The following is a 17,073-nucleotide window of genomic DNA, read 5'->3' as shown; positions in this document are numbered from 1 at the left end:
AGCAAATCTGTCCCAAAGCCAGCAAAGCAGGAGCGTACCCATAGTCCTATTGAAGTCAATGAGACTATTCATGTGCTTAAGTGATTTACTAGATCAGGGCCTTAGTTTCCATTTTCTTTAATTGGCATAACACTCATTATTTTGCTCAAGGGAACTCAGCCTTGGATTCTCACTTATATTTTGTCCAGCCTCCTGTAATTATATAAAGCATGGAATCATCCATATTTACAAAGAAGAATCTCTTCCTTCAAGTGTATTCAAGACCAAATTTGCTTTAATAAGTTGACTGATTACATACAGAAATTCATATGCAATTATTAAACATTACTTGTTAAGGGCCAGATTCTGACAATCTTATACACACTGAATGAAATTGTGGCTCCACTGAAGTCAAGAGCAAAACTCCCATTGATTTCAACAAGGCCAGCATGTCAAGTATCGTGTATTGCCTTTCTCTGCCTTTTGTGGGACTACTCCCAGGATTAGGATGTCGTAGCCTGCTTGCAAGTTTGGCTTATGAATAATACTTTGTTCTTCTATAGCATTTTTCAAAGTACTTTACAACAGTTGGACTTATTCAGCCTTCAGGCAACCGGATGAAACTCCATTATTAAAGACCCTTGTGCAGTCATGCTATCATATTCTGCAGCTAATGAGCAATTTTCAAGAGTAACCAAATAAAAGACAGAATAATGCATTGGCTTCAGTGGCGTTTGTACCCACTTACAGCAGGATTGAATGTGAGCCCCGTAATTAGGTATCCCCATTTCACAGATACGGGGAAAAAAAAAGAGAAGTAACAGGACTTGGCCAAGGACACAAAGAATCAGTGTCCAATATCTTGAAAATTATATATGACCTTAACAAACGTAACGTCAGCAATTCTAGACAAACAAGTAGGTGGGAAAGAGTAAAGGAAGAAGAGGCCTCACATATGGTTATTTTAGTAGCATGTAAATGAAGATGCACACTCCCAGGTTGAGTGATTGCTTCTAAGGGTTCTGCACAATATCTTGCTATGAGATTCCAGGAGCAGAGAACTTTGGAGGGCTGTTAATGAGAAAACACACAACATTCTTTAAATTATACCAGAGTTTTCTGATTTTATCTTTTTAAAACTTGAGAAAAATGTAGTGTAAAAAAATTATTTTTCACAGCAGCATGAAATTATAGCTTTCTTCAGTGTACAATCTTAAATTATGCTACAAGGCCAAAGCGTTTTTCTCTGTGGTTTGTATCCTGTTGGAATCAATCCAAGCAATACTTTTCTTCTCTGCTCAGCAAAACCATTATGTTGATTGAATTGAAGCCAACATGCACACTCATGACCTATCTTGCCATAACCTTATTCATAATTTAGTTGGAACAGAACTGAGTTTATAACAATATTGATAAACTAGTGCAAGGGCTTTACTTGTAAAACTTCTATTTTCAGGGATTTATAAACCCATTTAAAGTTGTCTCTTTCTAGATTAAAGATGTTGTGCGGATTCTTAAAAAATGATAAATTTTCACTCAGAAAATTTGGGGGAGGAAAAACTATATTAAGTCAAACCCTTGTGGTGGGAGAGAAGAGAGAATAAATGTAATGGCTTTTTGATTTTTTTGCATATTGATAAAACCAGAAAGCTGCCAGGTCTTTTAACGCCTACTTTTCAGCTCAATTATTTCAGCTGAGGAATTTGTTTCCAAAAGGTTCAGAGTAGCAGCCCTGTTAGTCTGTATTCGCAAAAAGAAAAGAGTACTTGTGGCACGTTAAAGACTAACCAATTTATTTGAGCATAAGCTTTTGTGAGCTGTAGCTCACGAAAGTTTATGCTCAAATAAATTGGTCAGTCTCTAGGGTGCCACAAGTACTCCTTTTCTTTTTTCCAAAGGGTACTATTGTACACTTCAACAATCTCTGGTGTATTGAATGAGATCGGCCTGTACCAAAATCTCCTACCCATACACATTCAAATTTCATACATCTCTTCCACTCATGTACACTCTAGAATTGCCTGGATCCAGGATACAACTCCATTTATATTAGTGGAAGAACCCAAAGGAGCAATTTGTTCCATGTTATGTCAATAGGAATTTTGCCATTGACTTAAATGAGAGCAGGATTGAACCCTGAATCTGTTTAGGGAACTGCTAACATATTTCCTATCAACCCATATTCCTGCTTCAGTATATGAGCGATGATGTACTGCTACAGAAGAGTAAACAGTATAATGAATGCAAGATATTTCTTACAATGTTACACAAGAATTCAAACAGATTGGAACAGATTGTTTTACTAACATCCAGGTGCTATTTCCATAAAATTGCATGGAGAAAAAGCTGCCATTTGGGGTGTATCCCACAGAGTTACATCAATGTCCTAATCAAGATCTGTCTATTAATACAGTTTCAACATCGACTTCAGTGTAAATACAACCTCTTCCCTTAATATGAACAGGGGCAGAATTCTACTAGGCCATACAGATGGCAAACAATGCAGCACAGAGACAGTTCTTCCACAAGGTATCTTAGGGGTGAGGAGACACCGTATATCAATGAGTACACTGATCCACCAGCTATCCCTCATATGGGTGCAGTCTAGTGCAGCCCTGAAACTTCATGCAGAGTTTCCTTCTGCCAAGCTCACCTACTCATGCTTGTTAAAAAGAACAAGCACTGACCCTTAATGCGTATGTGTGGAATGCAGATTCCTCCTAACCCTTTATAGCCAAACTAACGTCAGATACACAGCAGGGAATTTTTCAAGACACGAGAGAAGAATCTGGCTTTATAAAACTCACTCGCAACGAACCAGAAGTTTCTCACACCTAAAAATATGAAAACCTACACAAAACATTAAGAGAACATTCTAACAGGTCAGGTCAGTGACATTGTTAGGGCTCCTTATTCCCTTGCAGGAGACCTGGGTTAGACCCCTCAATTTATTTATTTATTTTTAAATGTTAGTGTGGGTTGCAAAGAAAAGTCTTAATCAGCATTATGTAAAAAGCCTAGCAATTCTCACCCTATGGGTTCTATAACATACATTAAAAAGGCACAGGGTTGTATTTGCTCAACAGACAAACATTCATTAACACGTGGATTAAATACACACCCACACACACACGTTAATTAATTTTAGCCGATTTGTTCTATTACAGTGGTGTCTATGGGCCAACAGGGAACAGTGCCTTCTGGTGAGAGTATGGCCCATATAACCCAATTACAGTAAACATGAAACATATCAGAGCAACCTATGTGCACAGACTATATCAGCAGCTAGTGTACGTACATATATATTTTGCTCATACAAAACAGAGAGGAGCTCAGAGGGAGATGATTGCACTTCTCAGATTCAGGGCTACTTGGCCCCGCAGGAGTATCCCTAATTTATGTCACTTTTCCCCTGGAACGCCGACACAATGCCCTTTCCTCCCCTTTTGCTGGAGATGAAGATGGGAAAAATGCAGAGGAGGTATTAGAGCAGCCTCTGCCAGCTTTACACCTGGGGAGAGCTCCCCTGTCGGGGAGACATTCTCCACTGGCTGTCTCTGAGGCCACTTTGCACCACACCTCAGTGAACTGGCAAATGCAGCCCACAGTAGCCAGGCAGTGAAATGGTTATTCTACTTCCTAACGTTAGAAAGTTGTAATTATTAGCCTTTATAAATGCACAGGGCCAAATTCAGAGAGAAGAAGAATCAGAAGTGAGCACACATGCCTGCAGTGAGAGCTCCATGTTTGTAAATGCATGTGTAGATAAGTAGTTGATCTGTCCCTATAACAACCTGTGAGGTAGTGAGTGTGTGCACCCAACTGCAGGTAGATGTCAGCATTTAAAAAAAAGTGTCACAGTTGTATTTAGGGTGCATACTATTAGAGTTGGCATTTGTAACAGTGATATACTTTGTACCATATCCCAATTAAAATTAGGTGAGATTTAAAATAGTAAAGGAATTATATTTTACAAATAGTAAGAGGAAGAAAGCGATTAGCAACTAGGATCGTTGCTTGAGGATTACACAAGTTTAAGAACAGATCATATCTGACTGAATACAAAGACCACATAAGGGGTTTTTACTTCATTCTCCCCCAGACTAATAGGTTTAAATTATATCTTGAGCATAAGTATAGTGCCATGTATCTATATCCCATTAATATCATTAATTGCAATATTTAGTGTGGCTTTTTTATTTCATATAAGGTGCTTTATGGGAGGCAGAGGCGTTAGATTATTAGTGACTACCTTCCTTTTGATTCTCGTCTTTCTTTCCATTATAGATTAAGTGTGACACACTGTACCTCAGAATGGCACCCTGGCTGCCTTGGGAGCTGAACTCCCCCTTGACACACTTTTTATAGCACAAATTAATAAGCATTAATTAGCTACAACATATGAACTTGCATTTTTCAGTCTGAACAATAAGTCAAGAGCATTTCTAGTCACATGATTTTTTTTTTAAAAGCCATACAGACCAAACTGATAGTTGAGCCAAGTTTCAAGCTCACACGAAATCCATAAAATGTAGTTCCACTTATACAACATTCCTTATATTCAAGCAGAATTAGCAGTGCATAACTATAAATTCAAAAACTTTGGGTTTTTTTTTTTTTAAAGCACTCAGATTGGTCCTAAATCTGCACCTATTAAAATCAATGGGAGTTTTGGGAACAAAGTTAGGCCAGTGCTGACTGAGTGCTTTTGAAAAATTCAATCCTTCAGTTAAAATTGAAAGCAAAACAATCATGTTTCTTGACTTCCCTGGTCTAATTTTATTCTTCATGAAGGGGTTCATTTTGTTTGCTTGGGATTTTTTAATATTTCTTTGTGCATATGAACACATCAAATCATATGAGCATAAGACACTACATAAGCACATTTTAACATGGCATATAAAGAAATAAACTGCATATGAAATCATCTGAAACTCAGTTTTACAGAACTCCCATATATTATCCCTGATTCACCTCTCACACTAGTTTTGCACTAGTCTAACACCATTGACTTCTGTGGACTTACACACTTATAATTGGAAAATCAGGCCCAATGTGCTCACAAGCCAGCCTGTTGAGAAAGAGGAGGTTACTCACCCTGTGCAGTAACTGACGTTCTTCGAGAGGGGTGTCCCTGTGGGTGCTCCACTTCAGGTCAAGGTGTGTCCCAGAGCCTTTGATTGGAGATTTCTACAGCAGTACCCCATGGGCTGTGCATGCGCTTTGCCTGCCTCTCAAGCAGTCAGCATTCTAATAGCGCATGCACAGCCCGCGCTCCTAAGTTCCTTCTCTACAATGGAGTGTTACAAATTCTGAAGTAGAGGGGAGGAGGGCAGGCAGTGGAGCATCCACAGGGACACTCATCTCGAAGAATGTCAGTTACTGCACAGGGTGAGTAACCTCCTCTTCTTTGAGAGAGATATCCCTGTGGGTGCTCCACTTCAGGTGACTGAAAAGCTGTATCCCTTAGGGTGGTGGGGACTTCGGATGAGGCAAGAAGGCTGTTGACAAGACAGCTCTACCCAATCTGCTGTCAGACACTGCAGTGTGATTGGCAAAGGTAAGGTTCGATGCCCAGGTAGCTGCTTTGCATATGTCAGACAGTGGGACACTATGGAGAAAGGCCGTGGAGGTGGAGACAGCTCTGGTAGAGTGTGTTCTAATTGATGTAGGAGGGTGTATTTGCCTGAGTTGGTAACAAAGGCGTATGCAGTCAGCAATCCATTTGGAAAGTCTCTGTGTAGAGATAGCGCTCACAAGGAAATGCTGAGTAGTAGAAACAAAGTCTGGGTTTTTTTCTAAATGGTTTTGTTCTATCCAGGTAAAAGGATAATGCTCTGTGAACATCAAGAGTGTGCACTGCTGTTTCAAAGGCGTTAGCATGAGGTTTGGGAAAAATGTTGGGAGCTGTATAGGCTCATTGAGATGAAAGTGTATCTTAGGTAAGAATTTTGGATGAGTGTGGAGTGTGACCTTGTCGCAGAAGAATGTGATATATGGAGGGTCCACCATAAGCGCCCCCATTTCTCCTACTTGTCTGGCAGACATGATTGCTATGAGGAAGGCGGTCTTCATGGATAGGTGAAGAAGGGAGCAGGTAGCCATTGGTTCAAAGGGTTTATCCATCAGGGCTTTGAGGACTAGGTGTAAATCGCAAGTGCAGCAGGCAGTGTCACATCTGGGTATAATGTCTGGATACCCTTCAGGAACCTTTTGGTGATTGGATGGGCAAAGACTGTAATGTTGTCAATCTTATGGTGGAAGGCGGTGATTGCCGCAAGGTGGACCTTGAGTGAGCTCACAGAGAGGCCAGATGTTTTAAGGTGTAACAGGTAATCCAGTATCAGTGGGAGTGAAGCAGAAACTGGAGAGGTCTGTTTGCCAGCGCACCAAGATGTGAACTATTTCCATTTATGCAGGTAGGTGGTGCACATGTTGCGCGTTCTCCTGTGTAGCAAGACAGTGCGCACTCAGTCCAAACATGTTAACGCCTCATTACAGAGCCATTAATCAGCCAGGCCCTCAGGTGGAGACGTTGTACGTCGGGGTGAAATAGTTGTCCCTGGCATTGATAGGAGGTTGCTGAGTGGGGGAAGGGGAATGGGTGGCTTGACCGACAGGCGCAGGAGAAAGGGGTACCACGGTTGTCTTGGCCATGCTGGGGCTATGAGAATGATGTTGGCTCTGTCTGTTTGTATCTTCTGAATGACTGTGTAATAGAGACATTGGTGGGAAGGCGTACGTAAGAGTTTCAGTCCAAGGGAGCATAAAGGCGTCTCCCCCTGAGTGTTTTCCCAGGCCTGCTCTGGAGCAGAATGTCGGGCTTTTTTTGTTTGTTGCTGGGGCAAATATATCCAGTTGGGGATAACCCCAGGTCTGGAAAATGTTGGAAAGAATGGTGTCATTGAGTTCCCACTTGTACTGTATGGGGAAGGATTGGCTGAGCTTGTCTGCGGTGGTATTCTGAGAACCTGGCAGGTATGAGGCAGAGATATGTATATTGTGTTGAAGGCACCTGTTCCAAAGTTTTACCGCCTCTGTGCGGAGGGAGTGGGACCGGGCTCCCCCATGTCTATTGACATAAAACACGCACGCGATGTTGTCGGTCATGATTTGAATTCAACGGTTTTGGATGATGGGAAGGAAATGGAGGCAGGCATTGCATACGGCCCTGAGCTCTAGCAAATTTATGTCAAGCTTGGTTGCCGAAGCAGACCAGAGTGTTTCTGAAGCAGTCCTGAGTGGTGAAGTGGCCCATGTGTGCTCCCCATCCTGCGAGGGATGCATCTGTGGTGATGGTAATTGAAGGGGGATCTTGTCAGAAGGGAATCCCTGTGCAGAGGTTGATGGGAGAGGTCCACCACAGAAGTGAGTCCTTGACTTTCTGGGGCATAGTTAGTAACTTGTTTAGCCTGTGCTTGTTTGGTTTGTATACCGTGGCTAGCCAACCCTAAAGGCATTGAATGTACAGGCGAGCATTTGCGACCAGAAATGTGCAAGTGGCCATATGTCCTAAGAGCTGCAGGGAGTCTCTGACTATAGTCTGTGGGCTGGCACATAACGGGGTAATAAGGTAGCCCATTGTGTGGAATCTGTCCTGGGGAAGAGATGCAAGACCAGTGGTGGAATCGAGGTGGGCGCCGATGAAGTCGATTTGTTGGGTAGGTTGTAAGGTAGATTTGTTTTTGTTTATTTGCAGGCGCAAGGTGCGGAAGCAGTGAAGGGTTGCAAGAGTTGCGTGGTTCACTTCTAACTGAGTGGGAGACTTGAAGAGACAATCATCCAGTAAGGAAATATGAGGATCCCTTTTTTTCCTGAGATATGCTATTACAACTGCTAGCACCTTGGAGAAGACACGTGGTATGGTGGAGAGGCCAAATGGGAGTACTCTGTATTGGTAGTGGTGCGCTCCAACAGCAAACATTAGGAAACGTCGATGGGCAGGATGGATAGAGACATGAAAATATGCATCTTGGAGATCAAGGGTTGAAAAACCACTCTCCTTGCTCCAGCATCAGAATTATTATTGGGAGAGTAACCATCCAGAATTTCTGTTTCTTGATGAACTTGTTCAAACATCGAAGATAGAGGATTGGGCGCCAACCGCCATTTTTCTTTTCCATCAAGAAGTAGTCGGAGTAAAACCCTTTCCCTCTGCGTTGAGGGGGTACCTCCTCTATTACTCCAAGATGTAGGAGATGTTGTACCGCCTGACAGAGCAGTTGTTCGTGAGGGGGGTCCCTGAAGAGGGACGGTGTGGGAGGGACGTAAGGAGAGGAAGGGGATGGTATAAGCTGATCTGATAATTTCCAGGACCCATCTGTCCAGGGTGATGGTCTTCCAGTTGGCTGGGAACGGATGCAAAGGGTGTCCAAAGAAATGGTTGGCTGGAGTTGGCGTTGGAGAGGGTGCGAGATTTTCTATACCCTAGACCAAGACTTCAAATTGTTTATTTGGGTTAGGAGGGTGGGTCACCATTGCTTGCAGAGGGCGAAGTCATCGGTTCCTGGGCCTATGTCGCTGTTATTGTTGCGTCTCATATGGTCTTAAAGGTAGATGTTGTGCAAAGGTATGGTAACACGGTCATTGGCATGGCTGATATCTATATTGTCTTTTCTTTGAGGCAAGTGTTTGGATGCCTAAGGATTGGAGTGTGGCCTGGGAGTCCTCTATGGAGTGAAGGACCTCATTGGTCATAGAGGCAAAGAGCTTGTCTCCATCGAAGGGAAGATCTTTGACCGTATTCTGTATCTCCTTTGGAAAGGAGGAAGTAGTAAACCATGAGCCCCACCGCATGACGATGGCCATGGATCTGGCCACTGTGTCCGCAGCATCAAGGGTGGCTTGAAGAGCTGTCCTGGAGATCAATTGGCCCTCGAACACTACTGCTTTAAACTGTTGTCGTTTATTGTCCGACACATCATCAATAAATTGCATTACCTTAGCATAATTTTTGTGGTCATATTTTGCTAAGAGCGCCGCATAGGTCGCTACTCTAAATTGCAAAGTGGAAGAAGAATACACTTCGCGGCCCAAGAAGTCCAGACTCTTGTTATCTTTGTCCGATGGAGTGGACTGGAAGTGCTAATATTTGTTTTTCTGATTGGCCACGTCGACCACTAGCGAATTAGGTGAGGGGTGCATAAATAGAAACTCAGAATCCTTAGATGGGACAAAATATTTGCGGTCCAGTCTCTTGTTAGTGGGGGTTATTGTGGGTGGGGTCTGCCAAATAGTTTTAGCAGGTTCCATAATGGCCCCATTAATTGGTAGGGCTATTTTGGAGGAGATCGTAGCTTGCAGGATGTCCTTAAGCTCGTGGTGTATTTCAGGTACCTCCTCCAGGGTAATCTTGAGCTCCTCTACTACTCTCAAACAACTCTTTAAAGTGAGTGAGCTCATCAGTAGTGGCGGTGGTGGTGGGGGTACCATGGTCTTGTGCTGTTATGGCAGTAAAGGTGTGCGGTGCAGTATCCTCTGCAGGGGTGGCGACCACTTCAGGTCTTATCTGGGTTTCAGTGTAAACCGGCAGTGTGGAGGGTCTGACAGCTTTCCTCCCGGGAGCCCGCAGAACACCCGAGTATGGTGTGTTGTAGGTCCATGAGCCCCAGTGTGGCCATTGCCCTGGCGGGGTGGTGGTGGGGGGCATAGGTGGTCCCATCCAGGGATTGCCATACCAGTGTGGATAGCCATGAGGATATGGAGATCATGCTGTAACGCATCTCCCAGTTGCAGGTAACTGAATCTGGGGAGAGTATTGAGAGGAAAGCATCTGTTCATCGTATTCCTCTTCCTCCCACACTTCACTGGAGCGGCTTGAAGTAGTAGAGGAGTATTGAAGGTAGGATGCTAAAGGTCTCGGTGAGAGACTGGCGCCGAGGAGAGTCAGGAGCATGAGTCACTCTTAATTCATCTGGCTGTAAAAACTGTGGTGGAGTTGACTGACCAGGAGTCAGTGCTGGTGTAGGAGCCCCTGAGGTAGGCACTGCAAGGGAGGCTGGAGAGCTCAGGGTGGTTGGTGCTGAGAGCGGCTGCTGGAAAAGTGGAGCCACAAGATCAAAGGATGGTGCAGCAGCCGCCACTTGTACTGTCCGCACCGTAGTAACAGAGGTGGCCGAACGAGAGCTGAAGAGGCGGGCAACTGGAAACCCTGAGCCTCGGCACTGTGTAGTGGGGCAGACGACTCACGGTCGGTACCCGAGGTGCCTGCCACATTGAAGGTGCTCAGCCAGAGTTAGCAGAAACCGGACAGCCAGTTTTAATTTTTTCCCTGAGGAACAGCTGCTGAGGGGAGAGGAAGCTAGCTGTTTTTTTGCTTTCTCTTTGCCTCTGGAGGGTGTCACAGAGGTTTGCTGGCCAAGGTCAGACGCAGGTCTGAGGGAGTTTTCCAGAAGCAACATTTTAAGTCTGAGCTCCCTGTCCTTGAGAGTTCGCGCTTTCAATTTGTTACAGTGGACACATTTTGGGGGTACATGAGACTCCCCCAAACAGCATACACACTGTGAATGCCCATCCAAGATGGGGATGGCATCCTTACAGGAGATGCTTCTCTTGAAGCCTGGGGAACCAGGCATGTCCGAAACCACAGAGGGTCGTCCCCCACCCCCACAAATAAATAAACGTAACAGTTAATGTAACTTATCTAAGTAGTAACTCGAATGACAAACTATCTAACTAAACTGAGAAACAAACTAACCAGCTAATCTCAGAGAGCACTGCTGAACTCCGTCTCTAGCCAGGGATGGTAGAGAAGGAACTTAGGAGCGCGGGCTGTGCACGTGCTATTAGAACACTGACAGCTCGAGAGGCAGGCAAAGCGCATGCACAGCCCGTAGGGGTCCTGCTGTAGAAATCTCCAGTCGAAGGCACTGGGACGCACCTTGACCTGAAGTGGAGCACCCACAGAGACATCTCTCGAAGAAGAATACTAAGTTTAGTCATAGATCTGTATTGATATTATTAATAATGCTGTTGCACAAGGGAAACAGAATTTTTAAAATCTTAGAGGCATGTTCTTTTTAGCTGCCTGGTTAAAAATGGAGTTGGTAAAATAAACTACTGCTGATTTATCAGAAGGAAATATTTTATTTTTAGAAAAATTATTGGGAGGCAGGATAGTCTAGTGCAGAGGTTTCCAAACTTTTCTTATTGTGTATCCCCTTCTGGATCTATCAGCTGCCTGGGTAACCTTACTCTTCTCAACACAGATACTTTGTGTGTTCTTCTTAACACTACCTTCTTAACACCATCTGTTCATATTTCACAGTTTCATACAGATGTAGTTATAGTGTGATGTATACAAGCGAAAAAACCACATAAGTTCTGAGCTCAGTTAAACTGGACAGCTGGTGGGCAACTGAACCTGCTCTATATGGTGATTGTACGCAAGGGCTCTAGTCAGCATTTCTGTGTTCTCATTGGTACATCTTAAAGTAAATTAACCACCCTATTTTATATAACAGAGTTTTAAAGCTTTGTCTGAGTAGCCTATTATGAAAATGCAATAAATAATAAATAAAATCCACCATTTTACACTTTCTCCCACATACCCCTCAGAGGTACACGTACCACAGTTTGGGAGCCCCTGGTCTAGTGGACAGAGGTCTGGGCTGGGAGTCAGTCCTGTCTCAGACTCTGTCTGACTTTGGATAAATCACTTCACCTTCTCTGAGCCTTTGTTTCCTTTCCTACCTTTTATCTGGTTTGTCAATTTAGATGATAAATCCTCAGGGCAAGGATAGGCTCGTACCATGTACAGTGCCTAGCCTAAGGGGGCCCCCCAATCCTCCAGATGCCACGGTAATACAAATATATGTTTCCAGTGTTGTTGTAGCCATGTTGGTCCCAGGATAGTAGAGAGATAAGGTAATATCTTTTATTGGACACAATCTAATCCTCAGTTGCCCATTTCATTTCAAATGACCGCCTACAACATGCATTACCCATAATCCTTAACGATCCGTCCCAACATGTATTTAGCTCAGATACTCCGATTTCTTTCCCCAGACTTGAAGAACTCTGTGAAGCTCAAAATATTATCCCTTCCACAAACAAACTGTTTCAATAAAAGGTATTACCCTTACCCATCTCGTCTCTCCCATACAAAAAACAGCATTTATTCCCTAAAATAAAAGTCATTGCACTCTATAGCAATTCATTTTTAAAATTTTGATTTTTTGTAAAGAAAAACTTATGTCCACGATTCTATTTAAGTTTCACAGACAAATTAAATGGGTTTTCAGGAAAACTTTCCACACTGTTTAAAAAACAAATGAACAAGAAGGAGTTTGTGAACATTTGTTTTAGACATCATACAAAGAAACAAGTTTACACATGTTAAATCATTTGACAAACTGTAACAAAATATCTATTTGCTCTAGCAACAGCTTACTGTCCTAAAGCATGTATCTTTCACAAAGCCATCAGACACCACTCTTTAAGGCTATGGCAACACTAGAAAGCTTACAGTGGTGCAGCTGCACTGCTGTAAGCCCTGTAGTGCAGCCACTCAAAGCCAACAGGAGAGAGCCCTCCTGTCAACTTAATTAATCCACTCCCAATGAGTGGCAGGGCTCTCCTGCCGACATAGTGCTGTCCACACCAGCGCTTAGTTGATGTAACTTATGTCACTGGGGGGCAGGGCACTGTTCACACCCCTGAGCACCGTAAACTATACCGATATAAGTGGCAGTGTAGACATTGCCGACAGTGGAATGCAGCATCTTAGGTTGTTGGCATTATCTAGAAAATATTATCTTACAAGTATACTGTATAAACTAACTTCTTTAAAAGGCAAAAAAACCCAAAACCTCTCAGTTCATTGTAAACTACAACTTGTGTGTTCTCCAAATAAAAGTTTAAAAAGCTTTCTTTCCCTCCATCAGCTAGAAAGGAGCTGAAGTTGACTACTATTCTTACAATTACGATCCACAAAGAATAATTTTACTTTAAAAGAAGCAGAATTATTATGTGGGGGTAGCGCAATTGGTTTTTTTTTTTTGGCAATCAAAGAGTCTAGGGAAGTATAACTCATATAATACATTTACTGGTTAACACAACACTGAATTTGTAATATGTGTAATGGGTCCCATGTTGGTTCTGTAATACTTACTGTTTAGTTTGTAAATAAGTACTGGTATATTTCCTACTGTAGCATAAAGTTTGAGTCTGGGAAATGAAGTTTCGTTCCATTCCCCCTTATCTCTTCCCCCCCCCCCGCCTACTCCTCCCCCAATAAACCACCTGTCAAAATTTGCTGCACCTGGCATGTTTAAAACAATGAGCATAATAGTCCAACTAACCACTGAAAACACATTTTAAAAAAACAAACAAAAAAAACACCCCACCACACCCTCTATGAAGACTCTCAAAAACTAATCACTAATGTTTTATTGATATCAAAGAGTGGTTTCAATATAACTGGCTACATATATATTTTTTAAAAATAAACTAAAAAAACTGGTTCACAAATTTTTGGAAGATAGTTTTCTAAGTGTTAAAATAACAGTTTAAAAGTCTTTGGAAAAGATATTCCTTAGCTAACATTAAATGATAACTATTAAAAGATGATAAAATTTTGTCTTTCAACACTGTATTTTTAACATTTAAAGAAACACTTAACCAAGAAATAACTTGTACTTTAAAACCTAGTTAAATCAAGCTAATAAACAAAGTTATTTTGCTTCCTACACTATCTTTGTTTTCTGTGCAATGATCCAATACAAAGATTGTTCTTGGGCTTATGGATTACCATAGATGAGGATCTATATGACTGACTGGATATAGGTCTCTTATATTTTTTCACTGTAACATTCTTGTCTTCCTTAGGAGGTGGCACATGAATTGGTTTCCAGGGAATAGGGTTACAATAGGCTGGAGCTGGATATGAATTTCCATCAGGGTATCCTAAAATATTTAGAAAACACAAACAATTAGAAAAAGAAGAAATATTTATACTGAAAACACAATAAAAAATTGAAGTGTATTGGATAACTTTTGGATTAACCAGAGGCATTTCCTGACTAGCAATTCTTTCTTGGGCTAAATTAAATAACTTGATTATAAACAGTATCATTTAGAATAGCTTTAAGATCTTTAATGGAACATGGCAAGTAACAGTTTAGCACAATTTATCAGTCTCTACTGATGGCTATCAGTCATCCACTCCTGAATTCATCCAGTCAGTACATCCCCCGTTTGTATTTTTAAAGAACAGCAACATAAATATGTCAAATACTGTATAACGAGAACAATGCTTGTCAAGGCAAACATTAAAGGAGCATGTACACGGTTAGGAAGTTACCATTTGGTATTATTTTCAAACTTAATTTATAAGTGTTTCCCACAGCCTTGTCTCTGGAATTCACCTTTCTATTTCAATCTTTGCTTAATTGTTACCCTTCTTCAAACAAGTGAAAAAACATTCACTATCTACAATTAATGATCTATGTGCCAAACCATGAAGCCTGAACCATGACAACAGGAATGTATTACCCTTGCAATGGCAAGCCACTTTGTCTGCAATGAAATTTCAACACATACATCACCAGGGTGGTCAAAACAAAGTCTGGAACATGTTCTTTTGTGTGAACTAAACTGAGTATAGAATTATTTTTAATAAATCACTTAGACAAGGGATGGCAGCTGTCAGCAAGTTATGAGATTCCAACACAAAGCTTGAAAGCAGTATGTATTACCATCTAAAAATCAGACTTAGCCAAAGAGCAACTGGTTGTGTGTCTGGTGTGTGAGCTGTTTTGTGTTCAGATCTTAGAGACCGGTAGTCTCCCTGTCAAAAAATATTTTAAGTTTTAAAATATATCGTCAGCGATTTATAATTTAAGGAAAAATGCACACAATTAAGAAAAAGGAAGTATATATTCAATATCCATTAAGGCCTCACATTTATAATACAACATCCCCATTTGTAACAGTTTTCCATTTTGTCCTTCCTCCTGCCCCCACAACCCCACAGAAACTGAAGACAGAGGCCCAGGAAACTCCATGTTGTGATTATCATGGACATTCCTCTTATACTTCCCTCAGAGCAGGAAGACAATGAAGAATAGAGCTGTGGAGGTGGACAAGAGCATGGGCTCCATGTGGATCTCCGGACTTGTAAAGAAGGGCTGGCTCTGCGTGGGGATGACCTGCCAGGTTTCTGCCAGACCTCCTTTAGGAGTTATACTCCCACTGGCTCCACCACCTCCACAAAACACCCTTCTCTGAGAAGGCTGCATATGCAGTGAGAACATTAAGCTGCTTTTTGCACCATTAACTTTGGGAGGTTGTCCACATAGGATATCTGCCCAGCAGAGCATGCTGGACTGTGGTGATGCCACTCTATGCCTCACAGTCCATCTAGGAACCATGAAGTGGGCACAAAGGGGTACCATCAGGAAGGTTCTCTCAATAAGAAGCCTCAAACTTTTCCTTTTCTGATTTTCATTCCATTACCCTTAATTGTGTCCCACTCTCTTCTCCTTTCTCCATCTCTCATGACATCACTGAATTCCACTATCCAAAGTGGATGAAAATGCACAGTAACCAAAAACAAAACAAAAAACCCCACAAGATCCTTGTTGTCTAATAATTCTGAATGAGTATAAAATGCATATTTCAATACAGCCCTCATAGTGCAAAAAGGTATTACATTTGCAATATATCTGTAATATACTGTATCTGTTATCTACTCACTAATGTGACAATATTAGATTCAGGATGAGAATGTCAAATTAAACTTCCATTTAAATAAACTGGAAAAAAGACACTATGAAGCCTGACATTGCCACAATATTTACATAGACGCCATGGTATGTGTCTAGTACCAAGTACAAACCTGAAAGTTTCCCATTGGTATAGCCATAACTGTGTAAAACTGGGCGGGGTTTACTTCTGGCACGCTGTAGCCACTCTCTAAAGATCTTCTCTGATTTCTCTTTTTTCTCCTGTAATTCAGCTACCCTTTTTTGTTCCTTTTCCTAAAAGTGAAGAAAAATAAAATGTCCAGAGACAGAATTCTGTAGAAAATATGCAAAAGTTCTTTACTACTACAAGTCATTTCCCTACAACCAAACTTCTATCATAATGTTCAGCAGCTACTCGTAACAGATCACTTCACTTTTAAAGGTTTCAAGTTTTTTGGCTAATGAAGTTATGTGTATTTTGTCATGATTTGCAACAGCATCAGTGTTTGCTACTTAGTCACATTCAGGATAAAACTGTCGTCGTGGTGTAGAAAGATATCTGTTGTGTATTCATTTGCCGTAGCACAGTCAACAAGCAAATACCCTAAGGTTCAGAGACTGAAAAAATGATAATTTCCCAAATGATATGGCCAATGTTAAGTAGCTTTTGTGCAAGTTAAATACTTGTGCAAGTGAAACCTGTAGAACATGTCTGCTTTATGACTGTTGTCCAAAAATAAACTTGATCATTGAATGAATATGCACATACACACAAACACTACTATTTCTATGCAGCTGCTAATAAATCATTGTCCCATGGATATCATTTGGGGTGGGCAAGTGCAAAGGGGGAAAATATGCCATCCAACAAGGCTCACTGTGGTAGAAAGACTAATTTGCTCCATCATCCAGCTGCATAAAATAATTTAACATGAGACCTAGGCCCTGTACTCCCATCCAATTAGAAGTCTCTAATATTTAAAATGATTTAGTATCAAATTACTATTCAGTCTGGGTTCACCGATGACCAAGATACAACAGTAAACATAGCAGTACTGCAAATGGATTGACTATATTTGTCCACCCCAAAGACAATGAGCAAGTCTTTACTCTAACACGTTAAAGAATGGAAACATTTACCATCAAGTGAGCCAGGGTGAGATCCTTACCTTCCTTCAACTCCTTTACACCGGGTAAAAGGGTTCAGCAGTGTAAAGAGATCTTAAAAGCCCATAAGCAGCTGAGGGAGGATTTCCCCCAACGTAAGTATTGTAGAAGAAAGCCATAAACTACCTTCTCAGGACCTTTTTACAAACCCTAGTGTAGCGGGGCATAACTCACAGCACCACAGATATTCTGGATAGTACTGCAGCCCAGAGAGGCTCCCAAACTTAGATCAGTCCCCAGC

At 41.7% G+C, this 17,073-nt stretch overlaps 1 protein-coding gene across 1 annotated transcript in view; it reads right to left on the bottom strand.

Moving 5' to 3' along the window:
* Positions 1–329: 329 nt before the first annotated feature.
* CCDC34 (coiled-coil domain containing 34) overlaps positions 330–17,073 on the bottom strand; it is a 38,297-nt gene continuing 21,553 nt past the window's right edge. Inside the window, exons 6-8 of the mRNA XM_073350651.1 lie at positions 15,818–15,959; positions 13,730–13,884; positions 330–1,050 (exon numbers count right to left, since the gene is read on the bottom strand). Coding sequence (XP_073206752.1) covers positions 769–1,050; positions 13,730–13,884; positions 15,818–15,959 — 579 coding nt within the window. The 3' untranslated portion in view covers positions 330–768. The remainder of the gene's footprint in view (positions 1,051–13,729; positions 13,885–15,817; positions 15,960–17,073) is intronic.

Source organism: Lepidochelys kempii, chromosome 6 (genome assembly GCF_965140265.1).
Source record: "Lepidochelys kempii isolate rLepKem1 chromosome 6, rLepKem1.hap2, whole genome shotgun sequence".
In the NCBI taxonomy this organism is placed as follows: domain Eukaryota; kingdom Metazoa; phylum Chordata; order Testudines; family Cheloniidae; genus Lepidochelys; species Lepidochelys kempii.
The sequence above is the reverse complement of the archived record's forward strand: the minus strand, read 5'-3'. Positions and strand labels throughout refer to the sequence as shown.